This window comes from Propithecus coquereli, unplaced genomic scaffold, assembly GCF_000956105.1.
Source record: "Propithecus coquereli isolate 6110/MARCELLA unplaced genomic scaffold, Pcoq_1.0 Scaffold299, whole genome shotgun sequence".
Classification (NCBI taxonomy): domain Eukaryota; kingdom Metazoa; phylum Chordata; class Mammalia; order Primates; family Indriidae; genus Propithecus; species Propithecus coquereli.
Window position 1 is genome coordinate 699,435 of NW_012148607.1, and position 26,620 is coordinate 726,054.

At 35.7% G+C, this 26,620-nt stretch overlaps 1 protein-coding gene across 1 annotated transcript in view; it reads left to right on the plus strand.

Moving 5' to 3' along the window:
• The window catches only part of STIL (SCL/TAL1 interrupting locus), a 60,115-nt gene that overhangs the window by 26,790 nt on the left and 6,705 nt on the right, over positions 1-26,620 (plus strand). Inside the window, exons 9-14 of the mRNA XM_012648915.1 lie at positions 815-929; positions 3,498-4,466; positions 9,200-9,365; positions 12,701-12,932; positions 24,676-24,886; positions 26,169-26,419. Coding sequence (XP_012504369.1) covers positions 815-929; positions 3,498-4,466; positions 9,200-9,365; positions 12,701-12,932; positions 24,676-24,886; positions 26,169-26,419 — 1,944 coding nt within the window. The remainder of the gene's footprint in view (positions 1-814; positions 930-3,497; positions 4,467-9,199; positions 9,366-12,700; positions 12,933-24,675; positions 24,887-26,168; positions 26,420-26,620) is intronic.

The window sequence follows — 26,620 nt, forward strand, 5'->3', positions numbered from 1 at the left end:
CCAATTTTTTGATGAAACTATTTATAAATTTTATGTACCATAGATGTCTATGCTTTAAGTGTATTCCTTCATATTAACTAGGAAGTTGGATGATAATTTTAATGAAGTGACAACTCTAATATGGTTTTCATTTCAGTCGATTTATTATATAGGAAAAACAAAGTATTTGTCAAGAAATGAAATTGCTTAGAAAGAAGCATCCTGTTTTTGTTTAGTACCTTGTGTTCTTTCCTTCTGTGTAGTTTTAAATCTGGACCTATCAGATAAACTACTATAAAAACAACTCCTCTACGTAAAAAAAAAACAAACAGATGAAAAACAAAACAAAACTTTTAAAGCAAATATCCTTGAAGAATATTAATTAAATAAGGGCTACCACAGATATAAGTACATAGGAAAATATAATTCCTTATTTGGTTTTCCTTTTTAACACAGTGTATAATACAGTGAGTACACATCTCTATTGCCAGATTATAATTTTTTTTGACAGCAAATGCTATGTCTTATTTATTTCTACATTCATCAGAGTGATCAACCAGAAGCTGCCCAGTGACTATTGATTTATTGTGACATTAACAATATAAGGTTGAACCTGCCATGATCAGGCAAATGGAATAGTTTAATAAGCATGAGTCTGTCTGGGCCATCTTTCCTGGTCAGTTAACTTCCACCTGAAAAATAAAATAATCTGTTGTTGTCAGATACTAAATTAAATGATCCAAATACTACTGTGACATATTAAAGGACTTTATTCAATTTCAAGAATGAACACAGATTACTAAAGGATTTTCTTATCTCCTTTTCTGTTCTTTAGGTCTTCCCAAAAGTTATCTCCTGGGAAAATGCCAATAAATGATCACGATTCTGGCGTTGAAGATGAAGATTTTTCCCCAAGACCAATTCCTAGTCCTCATCCAGTGAGTCAAAAGGTATCACTGATCTTATAATGAATTCATCTTTGTGGTTAGAGACATAAAAGTCTCATCATATTAAAGCACTAAATAATACTACCTAAAACTTCATATCATTCTGGCCAGGCTCAGTGACTCACATCTGCAATCCCAGCACTTTGGAAGGCTGAGGCGGGAAGATCACTTGGGGCCAGCAGTTCTAGGCTACAGTGAGCTATGATTGTCCCACTGCCCTCTAGCCTGGGTGACAGAACGAGACCCTGTCTCTTTAAAAAAAAAAAAGTATCATTCTAAGATGTATCTAGCTATGTATATCTATATGGTTATATCTATATAGAGAGATATAAATACCTCATAAGTATATATAATTACATGTAATTAAATATACATGTATACACATGTAATATGTATGTAAAAGTACATATAATTATTTCCAGAGAAAACTGAGGCATAAATTGGTTAAGTTACCTAGTAACTAGTAAGTAGTAAAGCTGGGATTCTAATCCAGGAAGTTTGTTTTTAGAATCTGGTGTTTTTAACAACCATATAGACTCAACATTCTCACCAGAGCTTCACATTGGTTTTTATTACTATTGAGAAAGCATTCTACCTACTTTGAGAGGTTGATCGTTAATAAACCCTGTCATAATTTTTTGATTGCCACCAACCAGTGAGTTATTTTAGAATTGTTTACCTTAACTGGACTAATTTTTTATTTTAGAAGAAAAGGAATGGGAAAGATTTTTAAAAATTAATATCAAATTATAACCAAATTTACCACAACAAGTATTAGGTCATTAAATATCTGATTTCAAATCAAAAGTTTATTATATCTCAAACAAGAAGCAGTACAATTAATCAAACTATGCACTTGAACTATTGACACAGTTTTGCCATCTTAACAGTAGCTTGTTTATGCCAGCAGCAAAGAAGCCTGGAGAGTGAGTGGCAATGAAATCACAAAAGGTGTTTTCCACAATTTTTTGAGAACTGAGTATTTTTCCTAGCAAGAAGTGATCCAAAGCCTGGAAGAAGTGGTAGTTAGTTGGTGCAAGGTCTGGTGAATACAATGGATGACAAGAGAGTTTCCAAGTCCAGTCTCTATAATTTGAGCAGTTTTGTTTGTGCGACATGTGGTCGAGTATTGTCTTGCAAGAGGATAGGCCTGTCTCTGTTGACCAGTCTCAGTTGCTTAATCGCAAGCATCCTCATCATTTTATCCAGTTGGTTGCAGTAGACATCCACTGTAATCGACTGACTAGTGTTCGTGAAGCTATAGTGGACAATACCCATGCTGGACCACCAAACAGACACGATTAGCTTTTTTTGATGAGTATTTGGTTTTGGATCGTGTTTTGGCACTTCATCTTTATCCAGCCATTTTGCTGAACATTTGTGATTGTCGAAAAGAATCCATTTTTCATCACGCATAAATAATAGTACAGTGTAGAAATGGTTTACCTTTATGTCGTGACAGCAAAGAAAGGCAAGCTTCAAGATTTCTCTTCTGATAGTCATTTAATTCATGTGGTACCCATCTATCCAGCTTCTTTACCTTGCCGATTTGTTTCAAATGGTCCAATGCTGTTGGAATAGTAACGTTAAACCTTGCTGCTAATTCACACATAGGTTGAGATGGATTCACTTCCACTACAGCTTTCAGCTCATCATTATCCACCTTGGTCTCAGGTCACCCACATGGCTCATTTTCAAGATTAAACTCACCAGAATGGAACTTCTCAAACCATCCATGTAGTGTGCGTTTATGAGCCACATCCTTCCCAAACATTTTGTTGATATTTTAAGCCGTCTATGCAGCATCAGTTCCATAACAGAACTCATATTTGAAAATAACGCAAATTTTTAACTTATCCATGGTTCCACAAAAATTGCTCTAAAAAAAAAAATTTGAAAGATAATTACAAGCCAATCTATGCATTTAAAAGAATGAGGATACACCTTCACAATAAAAATAAAAGAAGTGTCAAACTGAAACGTCAGAGATGTCAACTATCAAACTTAGTACTTAAGGAAATTGGACATTTCGTACTTAATAACCTAATATTTTTACTTACTCTTTTCCAACTCTTTTTGTTGATATCGGTAGAAGGAATAACAATGAATAACTTCACTTAATGGAGAAATATTTATTGGAAGATCCTTTGTTATTTAAGATACATAAACATTTGCTACTAAATCTGTTGAAGCATTCTACCTGTGATAATTTTTTTACAGAGAGAAGGTTAAAAAAAAGTCTGTCATATAAAACAGCTTTTCATATTGTGTTCTTTGTTCTAAGCAATGTTAGTATTCCAATAAACAGAGTTCCATTATTTTAAACTGGTTTGAGAAATGCTTATTTGTACTCTTTGAGGGCAAGGATCTTGTTTATTTTACTCACAATTGTATTCCTAGTGCCCAGCACATATAAGATCCCCAGAAGGTATTTGCTGATGGTCTAAATATAGAATGAACACTTTTCAATATGTAATTAGATATAATTTGGGAAATACTGGTCTAAGGAAGATAAAGCCATATATATGACTTTCTCTTAAAAAATACTTTTTTCCTCTTTCCCATTTATAGATTTCTAAGATTCAACCTTCAGTTCCTGAACTTTCGCTTGTATTGGATGGCAATTTTATAGACTCAAACCCTCCACCTAATCCACTGGAAGTAGTGAATAATGAAAATTCTCCTTTGTTGATTAACCACTCTGACCACTTGAAGCCATTGCAACCCCAGCTTTATGATGAGGAACACAGCCAAGAAACTGAAGCTGAAGAGCCTTCCTTGAGAGCGATACCAAGTCAGTTAAACCAGGGCACTGCCCTTTTGAGACACTGCAAAGTAAGACAGCCATCTACATGTAAGAAAGGGAACCCCCATATCAAGAACAGTGTTAAACCATCTTCTCATAATGAGCCGTCTCATGGTATGTTTGAAAAGCTTCAAGCAGTTTCTGCTGGAAATGTACAGAAAGAAGAGTATCCTATAAGACCTTCCACGTTTAATTGTAGGCAGTCTTCTCTTGCCCCACAGTCTCACTCACAAAATTTTGTTTTTTCACCCCATGATTCAAGAAGACCAATGGAACTTCAGATATCTACTCCCCCACCACCACCTTACTATTCCACAAACGTGTGCAGTTGTTGTCAGCATCATAGCCATATTCAGTATAGTCCAATAAATTCTTGGCAAGGAATAAATACAGTTGGATCTCTTCAAGACCGTCAGTCTGAAACCCTTCAAAAGCATTCATTATTTCATCCAAGTGGATGTCCAGCTCTATACCATAATGCATTCTATTCTTCAAGTAGTCCTATAGCCTTGAGACCTCAGGGAGGCATGGACAGTTGTTCTCCCCACAGCAATGTAGAGCCATCACCGGTGGCAAGACTGCCTTCACATATGGACTCATGCAACCCACAGCCTTGCACAGTGTGCGTGCACATGCCCAAGACTGAGTCAGATAATGGAATGATGGGACTGTCTCCAGATGCGTATCGGTTCCTCACAGAACAAGACAGACAGCTGAGACTACTTCAGGCACAGGTTTGCTTGGAGCTTTCTCAGTTTTGTTAAATTCTTGATATTAATGTGGTTTCATAAAAACTGGCAAATCTCTTTAGTAATTACATTTTATAGAATAGAATTGTGGAATGACAGAACTAGAAGGGATCTTGGAAACTGAGTTCTAGTCCCTCTTATTCAACAGATAAGTATTAATAAAATGAGCACTAGACAGAGAATAATTTAACCCAGTGCCACACTGCTAGTTAGTAGTAGAACCAGGACTAGAAAGCAAGTTTTATTTCTTTCTTTCTATGTTGTACATATAACTTACAATATAATTGCATTTTTATTTCATTTTTTTGCCCCTAATATTTTCACATTGAAAAGAATTCTTACTCATTTCTATTTCCTGTCTTCAAAAGAAAATTAATAGAGGCTAAAAGGACTAATCCTTTAAGCTATTTAGAAATCTTAGTTACTTGGGATTTGTATACTTTAAAAAAAATTATTTTATTTTATTTTATTTTATTTTTTTGGCAGGGGAGAGACAAAGTCCTGCTGTGTCATCTGGACTAGAGTGCAGTGGCATCATCATAACTCACAGCAACCTTGAACTCCTGGGCTTGAGTGATCCTCTTGCCTCAGCCTCCCAAGTAGCTGGGAGTATAGGTGCATGCCACCACACGCAACTACTTTTTCTGTTTTTGGTGGAGATCTTGTTCAGACTGGTTTCAAATTCCTGAGCTCAAATGGTCTTACTAACTCAGCCTACCCAGAGTGCTGGGATTACAGGCATGAGCCACCATGCGTGGCTGAGATTTTATACTTAAAATGTGATATAGACCACAGGCCCTGGTCTACATTATCTGAGTCATTATACTTGGAGAATACAAAATATGATTTAGAAAATACCTCTGTGATAAATACACATAATATTTTCATCATATGTGAACTTTTTAAAAAAAATTTCTTTCGGTACCTTTTTTAAAAAGTATCTTGGACTTTTCTATACAAATACATATTGCACTGCCTTATTCTGCATAGATTTCTGTTATAAGATGAATACCTAATTTTCTAATTGTTTTTCTATTGACCATTTCAACAGTTTGAAGTTTCTACTGTTGCAAACAATGCAGCAGTGAGCATCCTTATACTTGCAGCTAACTGTGTATGTGCAAGTATCTCTGTACCATAGATTCCTAGAAGTAAAATTGTGATGGCAAAGGGAACATACACTTTAAATGTTCATAGATACCCAAACTTGTTCCTGCTCTGGTATTCCAAGTCTCATTTTGGTGTAGGGGTTAAGGAAGTGGGCTCTGGTATCAGACTCCTTGGATTCTAATCCAATTTCTGGGTAGCATAAGTTATGCAATTTTGGACAAGTTACCTCCCTCACTTCAGTTTTCCAATGTACAAAATAGGGATATACATAAATTGTGTGGCATTCTAAGGATCAAATGAGTTACTTGGTAAGAGCTTAGAATACTAGATAAAGAGCTCAGAGTACTAGGTAAAGAGCTTAGAATACTGTGTAATTAGTGCTCAGTAAATGTTAACTGTTGTTAACATAGTAACAAGCTCCAGAGAGGGGGCTTACATTCAACAGTTTTCTTAGCACCTTGAATAGTACTTGACACATAATAGTTGCTTAATATGTATTTTGTTACTTGAATGAGTAAGAATGGCCACCAGAAAGGTTATGCCTATTTTTTTACCCCAAAACCGTTTTCTACATCTCCAACATTGGGCACATCAAACTCTTAAATTATTATCATTCTTTTAAATAGAAATTGTTTTAATTTCCATTGTATTTTTATAAGTAATATTGATTATTTGATTATTTTTAGGAGCTCGTTATATATTAAGAAAATTGGTCCTTTGTCATATATATGTGGTATTTCTTACAGTTGATCTTAAGTGTTTTGTATTTTAACCATTTGTTTTGTACAGAATATTCCAGTTTAGATCTAATTAAATTTATCAGTCATTTCCTTTCTGGGTATTAAATTAGTTTCAGAAGAGATTTTTCCCCATCAAGATTATAAAAAATTTTATCTTTTTATTAGTGATTAGAAATCCGTTTTTATTTTTACTTTATTGATTGATCAAGACAGGGTCTCCCTCTGTTGCCCAGGGTGGAGTGCAGTGACAAGATCATAGCTCACTGCAACCTCGAACTCCTGGGCTCAAGCAATCCTCCCACCTCAGCCTTCTGAGTAACTGGGACTACAGGTGCGTGCCACTATACCCAGCTGATTTTTCTATATTTTGCAGAGATACGATCTCGCTATGTTGCTCAGACTGTTCTCAAACTCCTGGGCCCAAACAGTCCTCCCACCTTGGCTAGGATTACAGGCATCAGCCACTGTGCCTAGCCTGTATTTTTATTGTATGATGAAAGTGTCGTGTGTTTGTATCTATTTCTGGACCGTATTCTGCTCCATTGATTAGCTTATCTATTCCAGCACCAGTTACCATTTGGTTTAATCACTATAGCTTTATAATGTATTTTAATATTCCAATCTAAATGCCTTTTTTTTTTTAATGGAGAAGACAGGGCTTGAGGAGAGGAACTTGATAATACTGAACTCCTTTTGCCAAGTAATCCTTAAAAGTTCTGAAAGAGTGCTAGCTCTTTCAAATGTTAAAGTACATTATAAAACTTCAGTGACCAATGTATTAAAATATTATAAACTCTAAATAAAGATAATAGATGAAAATATATATATTTTTTGAGTCAGGGTCTCACTCTGTTACTTGGGCTAGAGTGCAGTGACATCATCACAGCTTACTGTAACCTCAAACTCCTGGGCTGAAGCAGTCCTCCCGCCTCAGCTTCCCAAGTAGCTGGGACTACAGGCGCACACCACCACACCTGGCTAATTTTTCTGTTCTTTGTACAAACAGTGTCTTGATATGTTGTTCAAGCTGGTCTCAAAGTCTTGGGCTAAAGTGATTCTCCTGCCTTGACTTCCCAAAGTGCTAGGATTGCAGATGTGAGCCACCACCCCCAGCCTTTAAAACAAACTAACTGAATAATTTTAGGCCCTGAATGTGTATAAGTGTCTTATTGAGTGTTTCCTATGGGATCTCTCTAAACCACACTTGTCTCATCTATAAAATGGGAGAGATGATTGGTATTATATGTAGATCTGAAGGTTAATTCAAATATATAATATACATTATGTTCGATTATATTTAATATATATATAAATTGCTTAGTGTAGGACCTGACTGTAAAAATAAGCACTCAACAAATTACAAGCATTTTATTTATATCTTTTAATACTTACAACAACCTTAGTTTTAGATGATATGAAACTCATAGTGGTTAATAACTTTTCCAAAAGATAGCCTAATAGGATTTAAACTTACAGCCACATGATACCAAAGCCCTTGCTCCAAACCACTATAAATACATGTGCTATTTTATATTGTTAATGCAGTTTATATTTCTACTGACCTTAATAATTTATTGATAATACTTACTTTCCTATATTAATAAGATTAGTCCACTAAAATTAAGTAGATTAATTGAACACAATAGTGTTATTTATGGGAAAATAGAAAACCACAGTGTTTACAAAGGGAGGCTCTTCTAGGTATATGCCCAAGAGAAATGAAAAAATACGTCCACACAAAAGTCTGTATATAAATGATCATAGCAGCATTTTTCATAATAGCTAAAAGTAGAAACAACCTAAATGTCTGTCAACTGGTGAATGAATAAATACAATGTGACATACCCATATAATGGAATGTTAATTCAGCAATCAAAAGCAATAAAGTATTAATAAATGCTACAACATGGTTGAACCTTGAAAACATGCTAAGTGAGAGAAGATAGGTACAGGGCCACAATTCTATTTATATGAAACGTTGAGAATAGCCAAATCCATAGATAGAGACAGAAAGTGTATTAGTGGTTGCCAGAGGCTGTGGAGAAGGCAATGGGAAATGACTGCTGATGGGTGCAAAGATTTCTGGGGGAGTTGATGAAAATGTTCTGGAATTAGATAGTGATAATATTTGCAAACTTGGGAACATATTAAAAACCACTGAATTGTATGATTTCATGGTATGTGAATTAAATCTCAATTTAAAAAGGAAGAAGGGAAGTTTTTAGTGTTTACACCTCAGCTTTGCTACTTGTTAGTTATATGACGTGGACAAATACCTTAACTTTTTGTTACCTCAAGTTTTCTTATCTGTAAAATAAGCTTAATAATAATAGTAGCACACTCTTCACAGGTTGTTTTAAAAATTATACATAAAAGGTGTGTCATAGTGTCTTGCAAACAAGAAGCACTCTGTAAGTGTTATTAGTATTTCCAGTTTCAGCATGCCAAATATGGGCAATTCTGATTAACCTTTCTAAGAAGAATCTTGTGTAAAATATTCAGTATTTGGTACATGGAGTCAGAGTATACCTCCAGTCTAACTTTTGGTTTTTAAGTGTAACAGGAATAAAATGTTAGTTTGAAGTATTAATTATTCAGACTTTTCTATGTGAGTGTCAGTTTATAAATACTCATCTAAACATCTATATGTTTCACTTTTCAGTTTATATTAATACTTAGAAGTGCTTCTTCATAACTACTGATAATGCCTTTCTACAATGAATAAGTTTTATGGTATGATCTAATTGAAATGTGAGAAAATAGACTTAAAAGTGTTTTATTACTGGGGCATTTTGTATTTCATTATTAAACTCTGCTGCCAATTTTGTTGATTACTGTTGGTTTAAAGTATGTTTTTAATTGATACAGATTCAGCGTTTATTAGAAGCACAATCTCTGAATCCCTGTTCCCGTAAGACAACCGCTGTTGAAGACACAGTGCAAGCTGCAAAACAAATGGAGTTAGTTTCCGTGGAAGCACAGTCTTCCCCTGGATTGCACATGAAAAAAAGTGTAAGCATTGCTGTGAGCACAGGTAATTTCATTTTTTTATTTGTAAGAAAATTTTTAAAAGTGCTTTTCATATCTGATTTTTCAGTTTTTACATTGAGATTGGCACACAGTACAGTAGAACCAAAACCAAGGTGATGAGAGTATTACTTAAGTCTTTGTGTAATTTTACAAACTACACCTGAAAAACGTATGAAATCATACAACATGATACATTGTTTGGTTTTGCCACTTTTCTAGCTGGACCCAATTCTAACAAGCGGGATTAGGGAAGGTTTCATCTATGCAGTGTTATTGAGTCTTGATCTTGAAGGGTATGTAGGATTTCAGTAGGTGAAGTTGAAGAATGAGAGAACAGAATGGGTAGAGAAAATAACATGGGCTCAGTGAAAAAACATAGAGCTTTAAGTTAGAGTTTTGGTGGTGATAAGAATGAAGAGAAAGGGTCATGTAGGGTATTGCTAAGATTTGATAACTATTTGGATGTCACAGTTGGGGAAAGATCGAGGACTGAAAAGTTACTCCAGCTAAATGCAATGTGGTATCTTGGAACAGATAAAGGACATCAGTGGAAAAATCTATAAAGTTTATATGAAGCCTAGAGTTTAGTTAATAGTAATATACTATGTTGGTTTCTTGATTTTGACAAATAATATATTGGTAATGTAAGATGTTAACATAAGGGGAAACTGGATGAGGGGTATGAGGGAACCCTAATATGTTTGTGTAAATCTACAATTATTCCAAATTTAAGTTTTAAAGATAAAAATAAAAGGTACTCTAGGATTTTAAGCCTGGATGACAGGGGGGAATGGTAGTAGCATTAAGCACAGAGAAACAAGTTAGAGAAGCAGAGGAGAGAGGATGAAATCAGTGTAAGTATCTGTTGAAATTGAGCTACTTATAGAAATGTGGCTAGAAATACTCAAATATAAGAAGAACAGGAGTGCTGATAGGTTAATGGCATAGACAGATGTAGATGAAGTAATAGATGAAGATTTGATTCTGGAGAATAAAAAGTTAAGAGGGAAAATAAGACAAATTTCTATATTCTTTTTCTGAGTCTATATAGTATCTAAACTATGCGGGGGGAAGCAAGGAGGGAGGGTAGCAAGAACCACATACATATTTATAAGTCAAATTCAGGTACTATTCAGTATTAGTTAAAATTCTTTGGCCTGCAAGTAACGTAAGCCACTTTGAACTAATTTAAGCAAGGAAGAGGAATTTACTGGAAGGATATGAGGATCTTTTATGGAAGCCAAGGCCAAGAATAGAGCTGGACTCCAGGACAAGACTAACTAGAATTTGGAATACCATTAGGACTATCCAGTTATTCTGGATGGCTATTTTACTCAATTCTATCTGCAATCTGACTTTCACTGCTTTACGTTTTTTGGCAGGAGGTTGAGAACAGAGTCTCACTCTATTGCCTGGGCTAAAGTGCTGTGGCATCAGCCTAGCTCACAGCAACCTCAAACTCCAGGGCTCAAGCAGTCCTTCTTGCCTCAGCCTCCTGAGTAGCTGGGACTACAGGTGCACGCCACCACGCCCGGCTAATTTTTTCTATTTTTAGTAGAGACAGGGTCTTGCTCTTGCTCACGCTGGTCTCAAACTCCTGACCTCAAGTGATCCTACTGCCATGGCCTCCAAGAGTGCTAGGATTACAGGCGTGAGCCACCACGCCAGGACACTGCTTTACATTTTAAAAATGGCTGACCTAGAGCTTGTGGTATACAAGCTAAGTGTGTGTCGCACAGTTCTAGCAATATATACAAACCATTTTACTATCCCTCAGTCCCTGTTTCAGATTGCAGAGAACCTGAATGGCCTAGTTTGGATTAGGTTTTAATCCCTGGTTCAATGGTAAAGGAGTTAAGAAACACTTAATAGGGGCATATCTGGTAGAGTCCCACCTTTGTGGATTGCAGGAGTGATAATTCCCATGAAAGTGTGAGTGTATGTGTGTGTGAGTGTGTAAGATAAAGGAGCTTGTGCGTATTGTAAGCTAAGTAAACATACCAAAAAATGCAGTGTCCTCCTATGTCCTCTTGTAAAATTTTGTATTTAACTGTATTATAGTTGCTTACCATCTGTTATCACTAGACTAAGGTTTTGGGATCTGGAACACTGGCTTGTTCATCATTGTATCTCATTTCCTAACACAATGCCTGAAACATAATGAGTGCTGGATAAATAAGTGAAAATTGGATGAAGTCATTCATATGTTTACTGATATTCTGAAATTATTTAAAACAAGTTTTTTCAAACATAATATATAGAATTCAAGTATTTAAAAACTTCATAGATTCATATTCCGAGTATTAATACTTATATGAAGAAAAATGAATTACTGATAGTCATTTGGACTAAATGACTTTTAGAAGCACATTTATTCTATAATGTACCTAACTCCTCCCTGAAGGTTTATATTGACATGTATTCAGAAAGAGTAGCAGTACCTATGTAATTTTTAAAAATTGTCCTTTTTTAAAAAAATTAGTGAATGCAAAATTAAATCTTGCTTTTACTAATTTATTTTCATAAAATCACCCATGTAGACCCTCTCAAAGTAGAAACCATTTTGACTAGAATTTACTTCTTGGTTTTAACCATTTCTTTAAACCATTATATATAGCGGTATTTCTCAAACTGCAGAATGCATATAGCTCATGGTACAAAAGATGATTTAGGGGTGGTATACAGATGAATATTTATATTTTGTAGATGTATTTATTCTTATGAGTATTGGAAAAGATATAACAAGCTCATCAAATCTATGATTTCACAAATGATGAGGCTTAGTAAAAATAGAATTAATTTAAAGAAAAACAGTAAGTAAATAATATTATGTACAAATAGCTCTGAAAATATGTGTAAGTGGTTCATAAAGATGGGGGAACATTTGATTTTTAAATACTTGCCTGATATTGCCTATGTTTGATTCATCCCTAATATACGCCCACCCGGGGAGACTATATTTATTAAAAGGATTTGTTTTGTAAAATTCAGATTCAGTCAAAAGGCCGCACTCAAGATCCAGAAGGCTGCAGATTCCCCACCTGTTTCTGGCTCACAGATCGTATTCAGAACCTGCATATGTGAAGCAGATCATTTCAGAGCTGCTCCTCTTGAAGAGGCAGGGCCCAGAAGGTCCCCTTTCCCTTTTGCCCCACCTGAGTTTTCTGTCTTCTGCCTTTCACTTACTTCTTTGTGGCATTTCTAAGGAAATATAATCAGATAACTGTTCTAGATAATTTTGTTAAAATAATACAGCTATGCCTAACAAAAGTTTGTCAAGAGTTTCATTTTTCTAGTTCAGTATTTGTTTCAGTATCTGTTAAATCATTTAACCTCCAGGTGCTAGTTTGTTTTGGAATGCACCAAGTGATGATCAAGAGCCTAACTCTCAGCTGAAGCAAGATGATACCAAGATTTCTAGTGAGGACATGAATTTTTCTGTTGATATTAATAATGAAGTCCCAAGTCCTCCAGATAGTGCATCTTCATTAAAAGCAGTTGATATTCCCAGTTTTGAAGAGAGCAACACTGCTGTGGAAGAAGAATTTAATCAACCACTTTCTGTATCCAAGTAAGGTCTCTTTGATTCAATATTTCATTCTACTTTTTTAAATTTTATTTTTAACTGACAAAAAATAATTGTGTATATTTATGGGATACAATATGATGTTTCAGTACATGTTTACAATGTGTGATGATTAAATCAGACTCATTAACAAATCCATCAAGTCACATACTTAACTTTTTTGTGGTGAAAACTTTTAAAATCTACTCTTTCAGGCCGGGCGCGGTGGCTCACGCCTGTAATCCTAGCACTCTGGGAGGCCGAGGCGGGTGGATTGTTTGAGCTCAGGAGTTCGAAACTAGCCTGAGCAAGAGCGAGACCCCGTCTCTACTAAAAATAGAAAGAAATTAACCAGACAACTAAAAATATATAGAAAAAATTAGCCGGGCATGGTGGCGCATGCCTGTAATCCCAGCTACTCGGGAGGCTGAGGCAGAAGGATCACTTGAGCCCAGGAGTTTGAGGTTGCTGTGAGCTAGGCTGATGCCACTGCACTCACTCTAGCCCAGGCAAAAGAGTGAGACTCTGTCTCAGCAATTTTGAAATATATAATGAATTGTTATTTATTGTAGTCGCCATTATGTGCAATTTCTTTCTTTTTAAATTCTAGTGTTCTTTTGGCCTTTTAACTTAGAAACTATTTGTTTTCTGAATGGTTTTTCATTGGTGTCTTTACTTGATATGGTTTCTATGTAACTGACAACGCTGAGCCTTCTAGAACTATCTCAGATGTCAGTTATTAGATACGTTAATAATCTCACTGAATCAGAACATCTTAAGAAAACTTCAAAAATACATATGCTTAGGCCTCACCCTAGAGTTTCTGATACTACAGTCCACATGGAGATGGGGCCCAGAATTTTATAAGTTTTTAAAGATTCCCCATATTGCAATTATATATAAAAGGGTCTTTATTTTTGAGAGATACAACCTGAATATATACAGAGGAAAAATTATTTGCGATTTGCTTCAAATGAATCCAGTGGGAGAATGAAATGTCTAGGGGTATAAACGAAGTAAGATTGGCTGTGAGTTGGTAATTTGAAAGTGATTTTATATGGTGGTTTGTTAAACAATTCTCTGTTGAGTTTGAAATTTTGCGTTATGAAATTTTTTTAAAAAAATAAGGATTCCAAAGTAATTCAGATCCTCAACAAATTTGGAAACATTCTTTGAGCTTCTGGCATGTGCTACCACACAACTATACATAAGAGATCACACAGTAGCTTAGTTAAAGCTCTTAACTTTATGGAATTTAACCACATGAACAAGAAATAACATAATTTCATATAGTGACAACTGCTCTGAAAAAGTAAACTAGGGTGATCATGTGGAGTGTAACTGGGCCAGTAGCCTGGGAGTGAGGTGATATCTTAAGTAGATGGGTGAAAGAAGCCATCTCTGAGGGAATGACATTTGAGCAGTGACCTGAATGATGGGAAGCAGTCAGTCATGAGAATACTGGGGGAACAGTGTTCCAAGTGGAAGAAGTGGTGAGTGTAAAGACCCTGAGGTATGCATGAGTATGACAGTCCCAGAAACAAGCAGGAAAGCCCATATGACAGGACATAGTAACTGAGAAGGAGAGTATAGGATATGAGGTCAGAGACATAGACAGGAGCCAAATTATGTGGAGCTTTATAGGATGTAGAAGAGAGTTTTAAATTTATTCCGTGTTCGTTAAAGCCAGTGGAGGATTTTAGACAATGGAGTGGTATGATCTGGTTTTCATTTTTTGAAGACCATTCTCATTTTGTGGAGAACCGAAAGGTGTTAAGAGTGGAAGTTGGGGTAGTGGTTAACAGACTAAAAGACCAAGTAAGATGAAGGTGCCTTGGACTTGTGGTGGAATTGGTGGAAGGGATCAGGTGTAGGATAAATTTTTAAAGTAGAAGAATAATGTAGATATAAAATGCCTCAGATTAATATCACATGAAACAGTTTAAAGAGGTGAACTTCGCAGTGAGGTAGAGTGGAGCCAGCAGTGGATTACTTCTTTTATTATTATTATAAGCCTTGTGATAGTATTTGACATTTTAAATTATTCTGATTACAACAATGATTAAAACAAACATGCCTTTTCAGAAAACTACAGAGAAGATTAGGTGCCCGTAATCCTAGCACTTTGGGATGCTAAGGTGGGAGGACCACTTGAGCTCAGGAGTTCGAGACCAACCTGGGCAATAGCAGAACGCTGTTTCTATAAATAACAATTTTTAAAAATTAGTCAGGCATGGTGGCATATGCCTATAGTCCCAGCTACTGGAGAAGCTGAGGCAGGAGGATCACTTGAGCCCAGGAGTTGGAGCCTGCAGTAGGCTATGATGATGCCACTGTACTGTAGCCCGGGCAACAGAGTGAGACCCTGTCTCAAAAAATAAAAAAACTACAGAGAAACATCTTTCAGTATAGTATATGTTTAAATCATATAAGTCAATTAAGTACTCATATGTACCACAGTACATCTTTTCTTATTGAAAAGATCTTTTGTGTACATTAGATTGAGTTCCTATAGCTTAGGGATCATATTCAGTTCTATAGCTTTAGAACTTGACCCAGTGTCTGATTCCCCATGTTAGCTTCTTCATAAATGTTCACTGATAAAAAGAACAATTTGGGGTGAGCCCCAAAGTAGGTCCACAATTTATTTGGAATAATTATAGAAACAAGACAAAGGTTATTATCCTTATGTATCCTCCTTGACTTAATTCTGTAAATTGCAGACTACTGTCTAGAATTATGGGGGTTTTCAAGTTAGAACCTTAAAAATCTCCAATCTGTTGTGTCTTTTCTTGTTTTTTGAGGCAGAGTCTCGCTCTGTCACCCTGGGTAGAGTGCAGTGGTGTCATCTTAGCTTACTGCAACCTCCAACTCCTGGGCTCAAGTGATCCTCCTGCCTCAGCCTCCTGAGTAGCTGGGACTACAGGAGCACACCGCTGGCCCGGCTAATTTTTTCTATTTTTGATAGAGACAAGTTCTCACTCTTGCTCAGGCTGGTCTCGAACTCCTGACCTCAAGTGATCCTCTCACCTCGGCCTCCCAAAGTGCTAGGATTACAGGCATTAGCCACCTTGTCCAGCCTCTGTTGTGGTTTTTAACTTTAGAAACAGATCTGAATTAATTGATAGAATGAAGTTAATTGCTTTTTCAGAACAATTAATCAGCTCTATTGATTCCAGCACATAATTGGATGTAAATCTAATCTCTGTTCAACATAATGTATTGATTTGAATTAAATATCTCCAGTGTTGTCCATGGTGGTTTTGGTGCTTCTCTAGGATCCTTCCCAAACATCTGGTCTGATTCATGCTGTGGTCCCCACTGCTGAGTATCCCTAGATGACATCTAGCTACCTAAGCTCCCAGTCCCCCTTGAGTGTTTTGCTGGATCAGTCTTTCTGATGTTGCAGCAGTCTGTGAAAGATAAATTTATTTGCCTTACAGTTTAATTGGTTATTGATTGCCTTTTCTCAGTGGTGAGTAGTGTGGTATTTATAGAGGCTTTCTTTTAAAATGATCCTTATTTTTCTTTAGAAGCGATGCTTTGAACATAATACTTGGCATATTAGAATCATCCTTTAAAATTTTGTTTTAATCTTAAATCTTTTGAGGTTTAAAATCTTTAATGTTTTATTTCTGCTCTTCTCTTTTTTTTCAGTTTTGGCTTTTTCTTGCTAGGTTAGACACCAAGTCAGATATTTGAAAATCCTCGAGGGCGGGCACAATGGCTCATGCCTGTAATCCTAGCACTCTCAAGGCGGAGGTGGGAGTATTGCTTGAGCTCAGGAGTTCGAGACTAGCCTGAGCAAGAGTGAGACTCTGTCTCTGCCAAAAAGAAAGGAAAAAAAAACTCAGCCGGACGTTTCAGGGCACACCTATAGTCTGTAGTCTCAGCTACCCGGGAGGCTGAGGCAGAAGGATCACTTGAGCCCAGGAGTTGGACGTTGCAGTGAGCTATTAAATACAATGATGCCACTGCACTCTACCCAGGGCTACAGAGTGAGACTCTGTCTCGACAAAAACAAACAAGGCAACTGAATACCCTCCTCACAACCCCCCACCCCTTCATATTAAAAATAAAAAGAAATATTTTTAAATTAAAAAAATTAAAAAAAAAAAAGAAAATCCTTGAACACACAGTATAGCAGAGTGATTAAGAGCATGGCTCTGGTATCAGACTGCCTGGATTTGAATTACAACAGTATGACCATGAGCAGTTCTCACAATCTCTTGGTGACTCCATTTTCTCATCTATTAGGTACTAATTGCCTATTTTATATGATTGTTGTGAGGATGAGATGAGTTAATATATGTAAAGTACTTAGAAGAGTACCTAAGTACTTAGTTACTGTTATCTTTTAGCTAAGGATGGAATAAGGCAAATTCAGTGACTGACGTGGACTCTCCTTAAAAATAAAGTGCTTTGCAAATGTTTGGATGATGAAAATCCTGCTCAATGCAAGGAATTTTTTTAAAAAGCCATAAAATCTCTAAAGGTTGGATTTCTGCTTCTACATCTGACTGAGAGTTCTGGTGTTTTCATTAAAGTAAAATTAGTTAGCATGGGTGAAGATAAAGGCTCCATCTGATGTTTGGGGCACAGGGAGAAGGTAACAGGAGATGAAGAGAGCAATTATAGATCACCCGGTATGTACTTTGCTCAGCACTTTGAATCTCCTTTAATCCCGTCTCATTTTTTTCAACCCAATAAGGTAATGTTTTCTCTGTTTAATAGATGAGGAAACTGAGGCCCAGAGTGACAAAGAAATTTGCTCAATTTACACAAATAGTTGTAATATAAATGACATAAAACATAAAGGAGGTGCTAATGGGGGTTAAAAGAAAGAAGAGAACGTATTCATCTAGGATTTTAGAAAAATGACTAGAGGAAACATACTTGTAAAATGACCCTTGAAGGTGGATAGGATTTTGACAAGAATAGAGTGTACCAATTAAAGGCATTAGAGTAGCGAGCTGTGGTGGTGCAGGCCTGGAGTCCTAGCTACTCAAGAGTCTGAGGCAGGAGAATCGCTTGAGTCCAGGAGTTGAGGCCAGCGTGAGCAACACAGCAAGACCCCTGTGTCTCTTAAAAAATAAATAAGAGGCAGCAGAACAGTAATTCTGACTCTATGGCATTTGAAAACAAAGATAAATCCAGGCCTTTTGCCTGTTCAGAAAATCTGTGCAGAAGAGGTCTAAACAGTTACATTTTTAAAAGCTTTACAAGCAATATTGATATGCAGGCAAAATTGAGAACTACCACATTGCAAACAGAAGATATGTGGCTGAATTCGGAGTATTATTAGTAATCTAGTTTGTTCAAAATAATATTGTGAAATGGGGCATTTTAAGAGATTGGCTGAAAAGCCAGGTTGATTACCAAATTCAGAGAGCTTTGATTGTCAGAATAAGGTTTATTTTAATAAACCATTTAAAGTTTTTCTTTATTTTTTTATTATGGTAAAAAACTTGTAACATTTATCATCTTAACCATTTTAAGTGTAGAGTTCAGTATTGTTAAGTATATTCACATTGTTGTGAAACAGATATCCAGAACTTTTTCATCTTGCAAATTTGAAACTCTATACCCATTGAACTCCCCTTTTTGCTTACCCCCAGCCCCTGTCAATTTTACTTTCTGTTTCTATGAATTTGATTACTTTAGATAGCTCATGTAAGTGGAATCATGCGGTATTTGTCTTTTTATGGCTGGCTATTTCACTTGGCAGATGTCCTCAATGTTCATTCATAGCATATGACTGGATTTTCTTCCTTTTTAAAGCTGAGTAATATTTTCTTGTATGCATATATCACATTTTGTTTATCCATTCATCCATGGATGGACATTTGGATTGCTTCTACCTCTCAACTATTGTGAATAGTGCTACTGCAAACATGAGAGTGCAAATATCTTTTCAAAACCTTGCTTTTAATTCTTTTGGGTGTGTACTCCGAGATGGGATTGCTGGATCATATGGTAGTGCTATTTTTAACTTTTTTAGGAACCTCTATACTATTTTCCATAGTGATTGTGCCATTTTACATTCCCACCAACTGTGCACAAGGGTTTCAATTTCTCTACATCCTTAACAACACTTGTTATTTTCTGGGGTTTTTTTGACAGTAGCAATCCTAATGGGTGAGAGATGATATCTCATTATGGGTTTGATTTGTACTTGTCTGATTACTGATATATCAAGTATCTTTTCAAATGCTTTTTAGTCATTTGTATATCTTCTTTGGAGAAATGTCTACTCAAGTTCTTTGCCCATTTTTAGATTGTCTTATTTGATTTTTTTTGTTGTTGAGTTATAGGTATATTCTGGATATTAACCCCTTTTCAGATATAAGATTTGCAAATATTTTCTCCTGGTTAAGGTTGTTTTTTTTTTAAGACTTTTTTTTCTCTGTATATAAGATTTAATTATCTATTTCAGCGTACCAAATTTGGACACTAAAGGAAATTATATAATGTAATTTCACTGAAATTCTTTTGAGATTAGAATAAATTGACTTGTATCTTTACTGATTTAAATGCAGTCTCATCTTTAGGAAGGAGATAGACTGGGTGACTTGGAGAGCACCTTCCTAATTTTTAAGACCAGTATGTCTTTGTGTCTGAGATACCAAATGGTGATGATAATAATCTCTATCTGTAATTAATTAATTAATTTATTTATGAATGAATGAATAACACAGTGTTGCTCTGTTGCCTGGGCTAGAGTGCCGTGGTGTCAGGCTAGCTCACAGGAACCTAAAACTCCTGGGCTCAGGCAATCCTTCTGCCTCAGCCTCCCGAGTAGCTGGGACTTTACAGGCATGTGCCACCAGGCCCGGCTAATTTTTTCTATATATTTTTAGTTGTCCAGGTAATTTCTTTCTATTTTTTTAGTAGAGATGGGGTCTCGCTCTTGCTCAGACTGGTCTGGAACCCCTGAGCTCAAATGATCCGCCCACCTCGGCCTCCCAGAGTGCTAGGATTACAGGCATGAGCCACCATGCCCGGCCTATTTATTTATTATTAGTAAATAAATCCCTTGAGGAAGTTACTTTGAAACCGCAGATATCCTCTTCTAAGCTTTCTTCCATTTATTTTGGTATCCGTCTACGGATCTTGTCTGCAGTGATTACTACTGTAGTATTTGCCTAATGACAATTTTATACTTTTCCTCATTCCTTCTACATTTATAAATTGAGTTCTTCTGTAAGGAAAGAAGATGTCCCTTCATTTCCACTTACTCACTCATTTATTTATGCCAGTAAGGACTCTTGGATGTTTCTTTTATTCTGTGTTATAATCTAATACTATCATTATTTTATTGCTCGATTTATTCCAGTTTTGGCCATTGGAAGCTCTTTTAGATTGGCTTCTGTTTATTTTGGACAAGTCTCTATCCTTTTTTGTACACATTCTTATTTTCTGGTACCACAAGATAGATGTTCCAGGTAACAACCACAGAAAACAGGAGTGCTAGTATGAGAGAATGGTATTTAGGAACAAGATCTGGTCACTATACTAGGTATGCTCTTCGTTACTGTTGTGTCTGTGCTTCTAGGCTCTCTTTGCACACAGACCTATTTTATTTATGTATATACACACACACACACACATGCACATATGTATGCATGCACATACACATAAATATATATATATGCCTGCTAACCCATGCATACATACAAATCTATGCTTATTTCTAGATGTATATGTACATATAAAAATTCTTGACTTCATACTGACCCTCCAGTTCCAATCCAAAACCCTCTTTTCTTATTTAAAGCTTTATTTTCCAACAGTGAGAAACCTGGTTCTCATTATGTTTGCTATATTACTTATTCAATTTATTCAATCTCGTATACATAAAGCAGAATTTCGAAACAGATTAACTAACTAGAGTATACTATTTGTGCACAGTTTTATCTTCAGCCTTCCAGTATCCAGTCAAAATACTGTTTTCCAGAGTTATTTAGGTTAGTCCTTTTCTTCCCTGTTCCCATCAGTGTGGTTATGTTATTCGTTATGCCATTAGGTTCATGTTTTACTGTTTGAATTCCCTTTTGGGGTCCCCCTACATTCTGGTTGGCTTTACTTATTTTGGGGATGTGTGAAACATTACTATGGTTCTAAGAGACAAAGCTGTATAAAAAAGTATATACTAAGAAAAGGGTTGCTCCCTTCTTATCCCTGCACCCCTATTTTCAAATCTCCTTTCTTCCTAGCCTTTCCCACCCATCCCCTTTAGGTAACCAATCTTTTTAGCTTCTGGCTGGCTTATCCTTCCTGTATTTCTTTTGCACAAAGGAACATGTATATCTTTATTTCATGTCTCCTTTCTTACATGAAGTGTAGAAAAGAAGCATACCGCAAGTACTGTTTCAAACTTCGCTCTTTTCACTTGACAGTATACCTTGGAAATCACTCCAGATCAGTTCTTAGAGATCTTCCTCATTCTTCTTTAATAGCTGCATAGTACCCCATTGCGTGAATGTATCATAATTTAATCAACTACTCTCCTATTTATAAGCATTTGGATTTTTTCCAGTATTCTGCAATTACAAACAGTGGTACAGTGAATTTTTGTGTATGTGTGTATTTGAATTTTTTAGAAGTGGGATTCCTGCATCCACAGTTAAATGCATATATAATTTTTTTTAGGTATTGCCAAATTTCCTTCCAGAAAGGGTTTTACTTTTACCAGTTTGCATTCTCACCAGCAATGTATGAGAGGACTTGTTTCCCCATAGCCACGCTGACAAAATATGTTGACATTTTTTGTGAAAAAAATTTTATACCAGTCTGACAGGTGACAAGTAGTATCTCAGTGTTATTTTAGGTTTTGTTTTTAAATTATGTATGAGTTTGAACACCTTTTCATGTTAAGGGTCATTTTGATATCTGTGAATTGCCTGTGTATGTCTTTTACCATTTTTCTGTAGACTTTTAGGTCCTTTACCTTCCATTTTTAAGTTTCTTTGTATATTAGAGATGCTAGCTCTTTGTGGTATATATTGTAAATATTTTCTCCCAGTTGTCAGTTGTCTTTTGACTTGTTTATGTTGTTTTTTGCCATGTAATTTTTTTTTTATTTTTATATAGTCAAATTTATGGACTTTTTCTTAGAAGTATATGTTGACTGGTGTTTTATAAAAATTCAATTCAGCTGATATTTATTGAGCTTATTATATACCAAATGTGTGCTTGGCAGTTCATATCAAGTTAAAATTAAACAATGTAGAAATATTGGAAATAACCTAAGTTTTAAAGAAGAGATGTTAGAAAAATCATACTGTGTCTGTAAAATGAAATATTATGTGAAGACTAAAACTTATTTTTAAGAATATGTAATGAGGCCAGGAACAGTGGCTCACACCTGTAATCCCAGCAGTTTGGGAGACTGAGGCAGGAAGATCGCTTGAGCCCAGGAGTTAGAGACCAGCCAGGGCAACATGGCAAGACCTCATTTTTACAAAAAATTTTTAAAAAATGAACTAGATATAGTGGTGCACACATGTAGTCCCAGCTACTCAGGAGGCTGAGGCCAAAGGATCACTTGAGCCCAGGAGTTTTGAAGTTGAAGTGAGCTATGATCGTGCCACTGTAATCTAGCCCAGGCAACAGGGTGAGACCTTGTCTCAAAAATAAATAAATAATAAAAAAGAATATGTAATGAAATAGGAAGATACTCATGATATAATATTAAGTTTTAAAAAGCTGCTCCCAAAACTATTATAATCTGGTACAGTTTTTCAGAGACAATACATATAATTTATATAAAAAAATACAAGTGGAAATACTCTGAAGTGTTAACAGTGGTTCTCTATAGGTATTAAATTACCCGTGACTTTTATTTTCTTCATATTTGGTGTAGGTTAGTTACTTAACCTCTCTGTGCCTCAATTTCTTTACATGTCAAATGGGGCTAATACATAATATCTATCTCATAGGTTTTTTTGGTAAGGATTATATAAGATAATGCACTTGAAATCATACCTGGTCCATAATAAGTCTTCTGCTAGCTAATATTTATTATTCTCTATTTTACAGGAGCCACAGATTACTGTTCTAATAAGAAATATGTTTTTAACACTGATTTCCCTAGTTATTTTTAAAATGTTTTATTTATTTTCTAATTTTGCAAATAATGCTCATTGTATAAAATTGAAAAAATAAGCATAAAGAAGAAAAGGAATACAAGCAAGTATGTAGTGTGATTATAAATGGAAGCTTATGAACTTTCATTTGACAAGGATATTGACTACAATTTTATTTTTAACATTTATATTTTAAATTGTCATATATAAAATTGTGTATATTATGTACAACATGATGTTTTGAAGTATATATACACTGCAGAGTGGTTAAATCTAGCCAGGCTGGCGGGCATGGTGGCACATGCCTGTAGTCCCAGCTACTCAGGAGGCTGAGACAGAAGGATTGCTTGAGCCCAGGAGTTTGAGGTTGCTGTAAGCTAGGCTGACACCACAGCACTCTAGCCCAAGCAACAGAGCAAGACTCCATCTCAAAAAAAAAAAATCTAGCCAGATTGGGCACAGTGGGTCACACCTGTAATCCCAGCACTTTGGGAGGCAAGGTGGGAGGATTGCCTAAGCTCAGGAGTTTGAGACTGGCCTGAGCAAGAGCGAGACCCCGGCTCTACAAAAAATAGAAAAATTAGCCAGGCATAGTGGTGCAAACCTGTAGTCCCAGCTGTTCCGGAAACTGAGGCAGGAGTTTTAGGTTGTAGTGAGCTATGATGATGCCATTGCATTCTAGCTCAGGCAACAAAATAAGACCTTGTCTTAAAAAATATATGTATCTAGCCAATCCGCAAATACACCACACCGTCTCACATAGTCATCACTTTTATCACTCAACATCCATCCCCTCTTACAACATTTCTCAAGAATTATATCATCATTAACTATGGTCACCATGTTATACAATAGATCTCTTGAACTTATTCCTCCTATCTAATTATAAATATGTATTCTTTGACCAACATCTCCCCAGTCTCCCTTCACCCCAGTTACCCCAGCCTCTAGTAACCACCATTCTGCTCTCTCCCTCTGTGGGATCAACTTCTTTAGATAACCACGTATGAGTGAAGTCATAGCAGTATTTGTGTTTCTGTGCCTGGCTTATGTCACTAAATGTTGTCCAGTTCCATCCATGTTGTCACAAATGACAAGATTTCCTTTTTATGGCTGAATAGTATTCTCTCGTGTACATATATATATATATACCACATTTTCTTTATCCATTCATCCTTTGATGGACACGTAAGTTGATTCCCTATTTTGGCTATTAGGAATAGTGCTGCAGCAAACATGGGAGTACAGATATCTCTTCAACACACTTACTTCATTTCCTTTGGATATATACCCAGGAGTTGGATTGCTGGATCATATGGTAGTTTATGTTTTAATTTTTTTAAGGAACCTCCATACTGTTTTCCATAATGGTTATACTACTTTACATTTCCACCAACAGTGTGTAAAGCTTCCCTTTTCTTCAATATTATTTTAAAATTTGAAGTAAACAAATAACGTAACTTAGAAAGGTATTATGGTTAGTTTATGTGCAGCCTGTCAGGAGGAGGTATTAATATAGCATTGCTAAGAGCTGATAACCTCCTCTAGGGATGGATGCTGCTTAAGTCTCATCCCTTTCTTCCAAAGTTACTACATTTCAAATATATGTTAAAAGTACCTTGATAACTAACCCTGTTTACATTATATATCCTTTTAAACAGCTCTTCTCCAGTTGTGAGAAAAGAAGCTGATGTACCTGTGTTCTTTCCAAATGGCCTTCTGGCAGAGAATGTAAGCATGTGCTTACAGACAGGACCAACAGAGGGTGCCAGTAACAACTCTGAAACATCAGGGGAACCAAAAATTGAGCAAGTAATGCAACCCTTGCCTCATCAACCATCAGATAACCAGAAAATTTACCAGGATTTATTGGTAAGAAAATGTAGACCATTTCATCTTCTTGACATTATTACTTAGTATAGGTTATACTAGTTAAGCTTTTCCTGGATTTAAACCAATTGAGACCTTGAGATAAAAAGATTTTTGCCTAATTAACAATATATCATTTATTTCTTTGAGCTTTCATAAATTGTGACAATCTAAATTCAGTAATTTATTATAAACATTATTATACACTTAGCAAAAAGAAGGACTTATTTAAAAAATATGTGTTGATATTTTGCCAAATTCAAACTAAAATTTGTATCCGAAAAAAATAAGCAAGAGTTTGTAGGAAATTTGAAAATTGGAAAGTGGTGGGATATTTATGATAATATTTACTGATTTCAGTTCAAGCGAGCAGATGTTTATTAAATACTTAGCTTAGTCTAAGAAAACTAAATAAAGTAGATAACATAAAGACGAATGTGACAATCTGTGCCCTTGAGAGCCTAGGGGAAGCAATAGCACACTGACACTGGTAACAAACAGTAAGACAGGTTGAAAAGCAGTGTAAAGCAAAGGGAGCACAGAAGAAAGAAGTAATTCTGGTTGGAGGAACTAATCTTCTTGGAAAACTTAGAATGTGATCTGGGACGTGAAAGAACCCTGGCAGTCACTTCAGTCCAAATTGTAGACTTTGGAACATTTAATTTCTCCATTTGTAATTGAAGATTAATTAAATACACTTCTTAGGACCCTGTGTGTTTACCAGTGAACCCATACTGGTTATTTGCCTGCTACGACCTACACTGGTGCTAGCAGCTTGCTTGTATGCTCAGGGAATGAAATATGCTTTAACGTCAGGAAGGCAGAGATAGTATCACAAGTCATTCTTGTTTTCAGAAAGTGAGAAAAGAAAGGAGACTAATTCTGAAAGTAACATAAAGGTCTAATTTTTTATATTAATAACTGTGAAACATAATATCATTTTTCAAATGAAAGTGTAATTTAAAACTTTGTTTATAAAGAATTTACCCTAAATCCTTGAAAACACTTGGATTATTACTCAAATGATTTTAAATATGTTGGTTTTAAAATGAACAAATTCTGAACAAACATTCTGTTTCTTCTAGGGTCTGATGAAATTATTCATTAAGATGGGCTTCTTTTATAAAAACCCCATAATACTTGCAAATGTACTTGATACTTTGTAGAATTTGACAAGATGATAATATTTTGCTTTTCTGTGGCCTTACTTATGGTATTATTTAAGATCTTATCCTAAGATTTTTAATAGTGGTATTTTAGATGTGTCATTTTTCTTTTTAATCAGGGTCAAGTGAACCACCTATTAAATAATTCCCCCAAAGAAACTGAGCAGCCATCTACCAAGGCAGTAATTATCAGCCGCGAATGCGCCAGAACCCAAAATGTTTACAATACAAAGAAAAAAAAGCGTGATTCAGGATTGGTGGACAAAGATTGTGTTCTTAATGCAACCCTTAAGCAACTAAGAAGCCTTGGAGTAAAAATTGATTCTCCCACTAAAGTGAAAAAAAATGCACATAAAGTGGACCATGCCAGGTAACTTTAAAAAGCTCGTTTTAAAAGATGAATAAATTTTAGATGTATTGCAGCAGTGTCATGAGAAAAGATATATTTGTGCCTCAATTCAGTTGATTCATCATTTATTCAGGGCCTGCTATATGTATGATGAATAAGAGATCATCTCTACATTTTAGATTCTTCATTTTATTCAGAGAGAGGGTTACATACAGAAGTAAT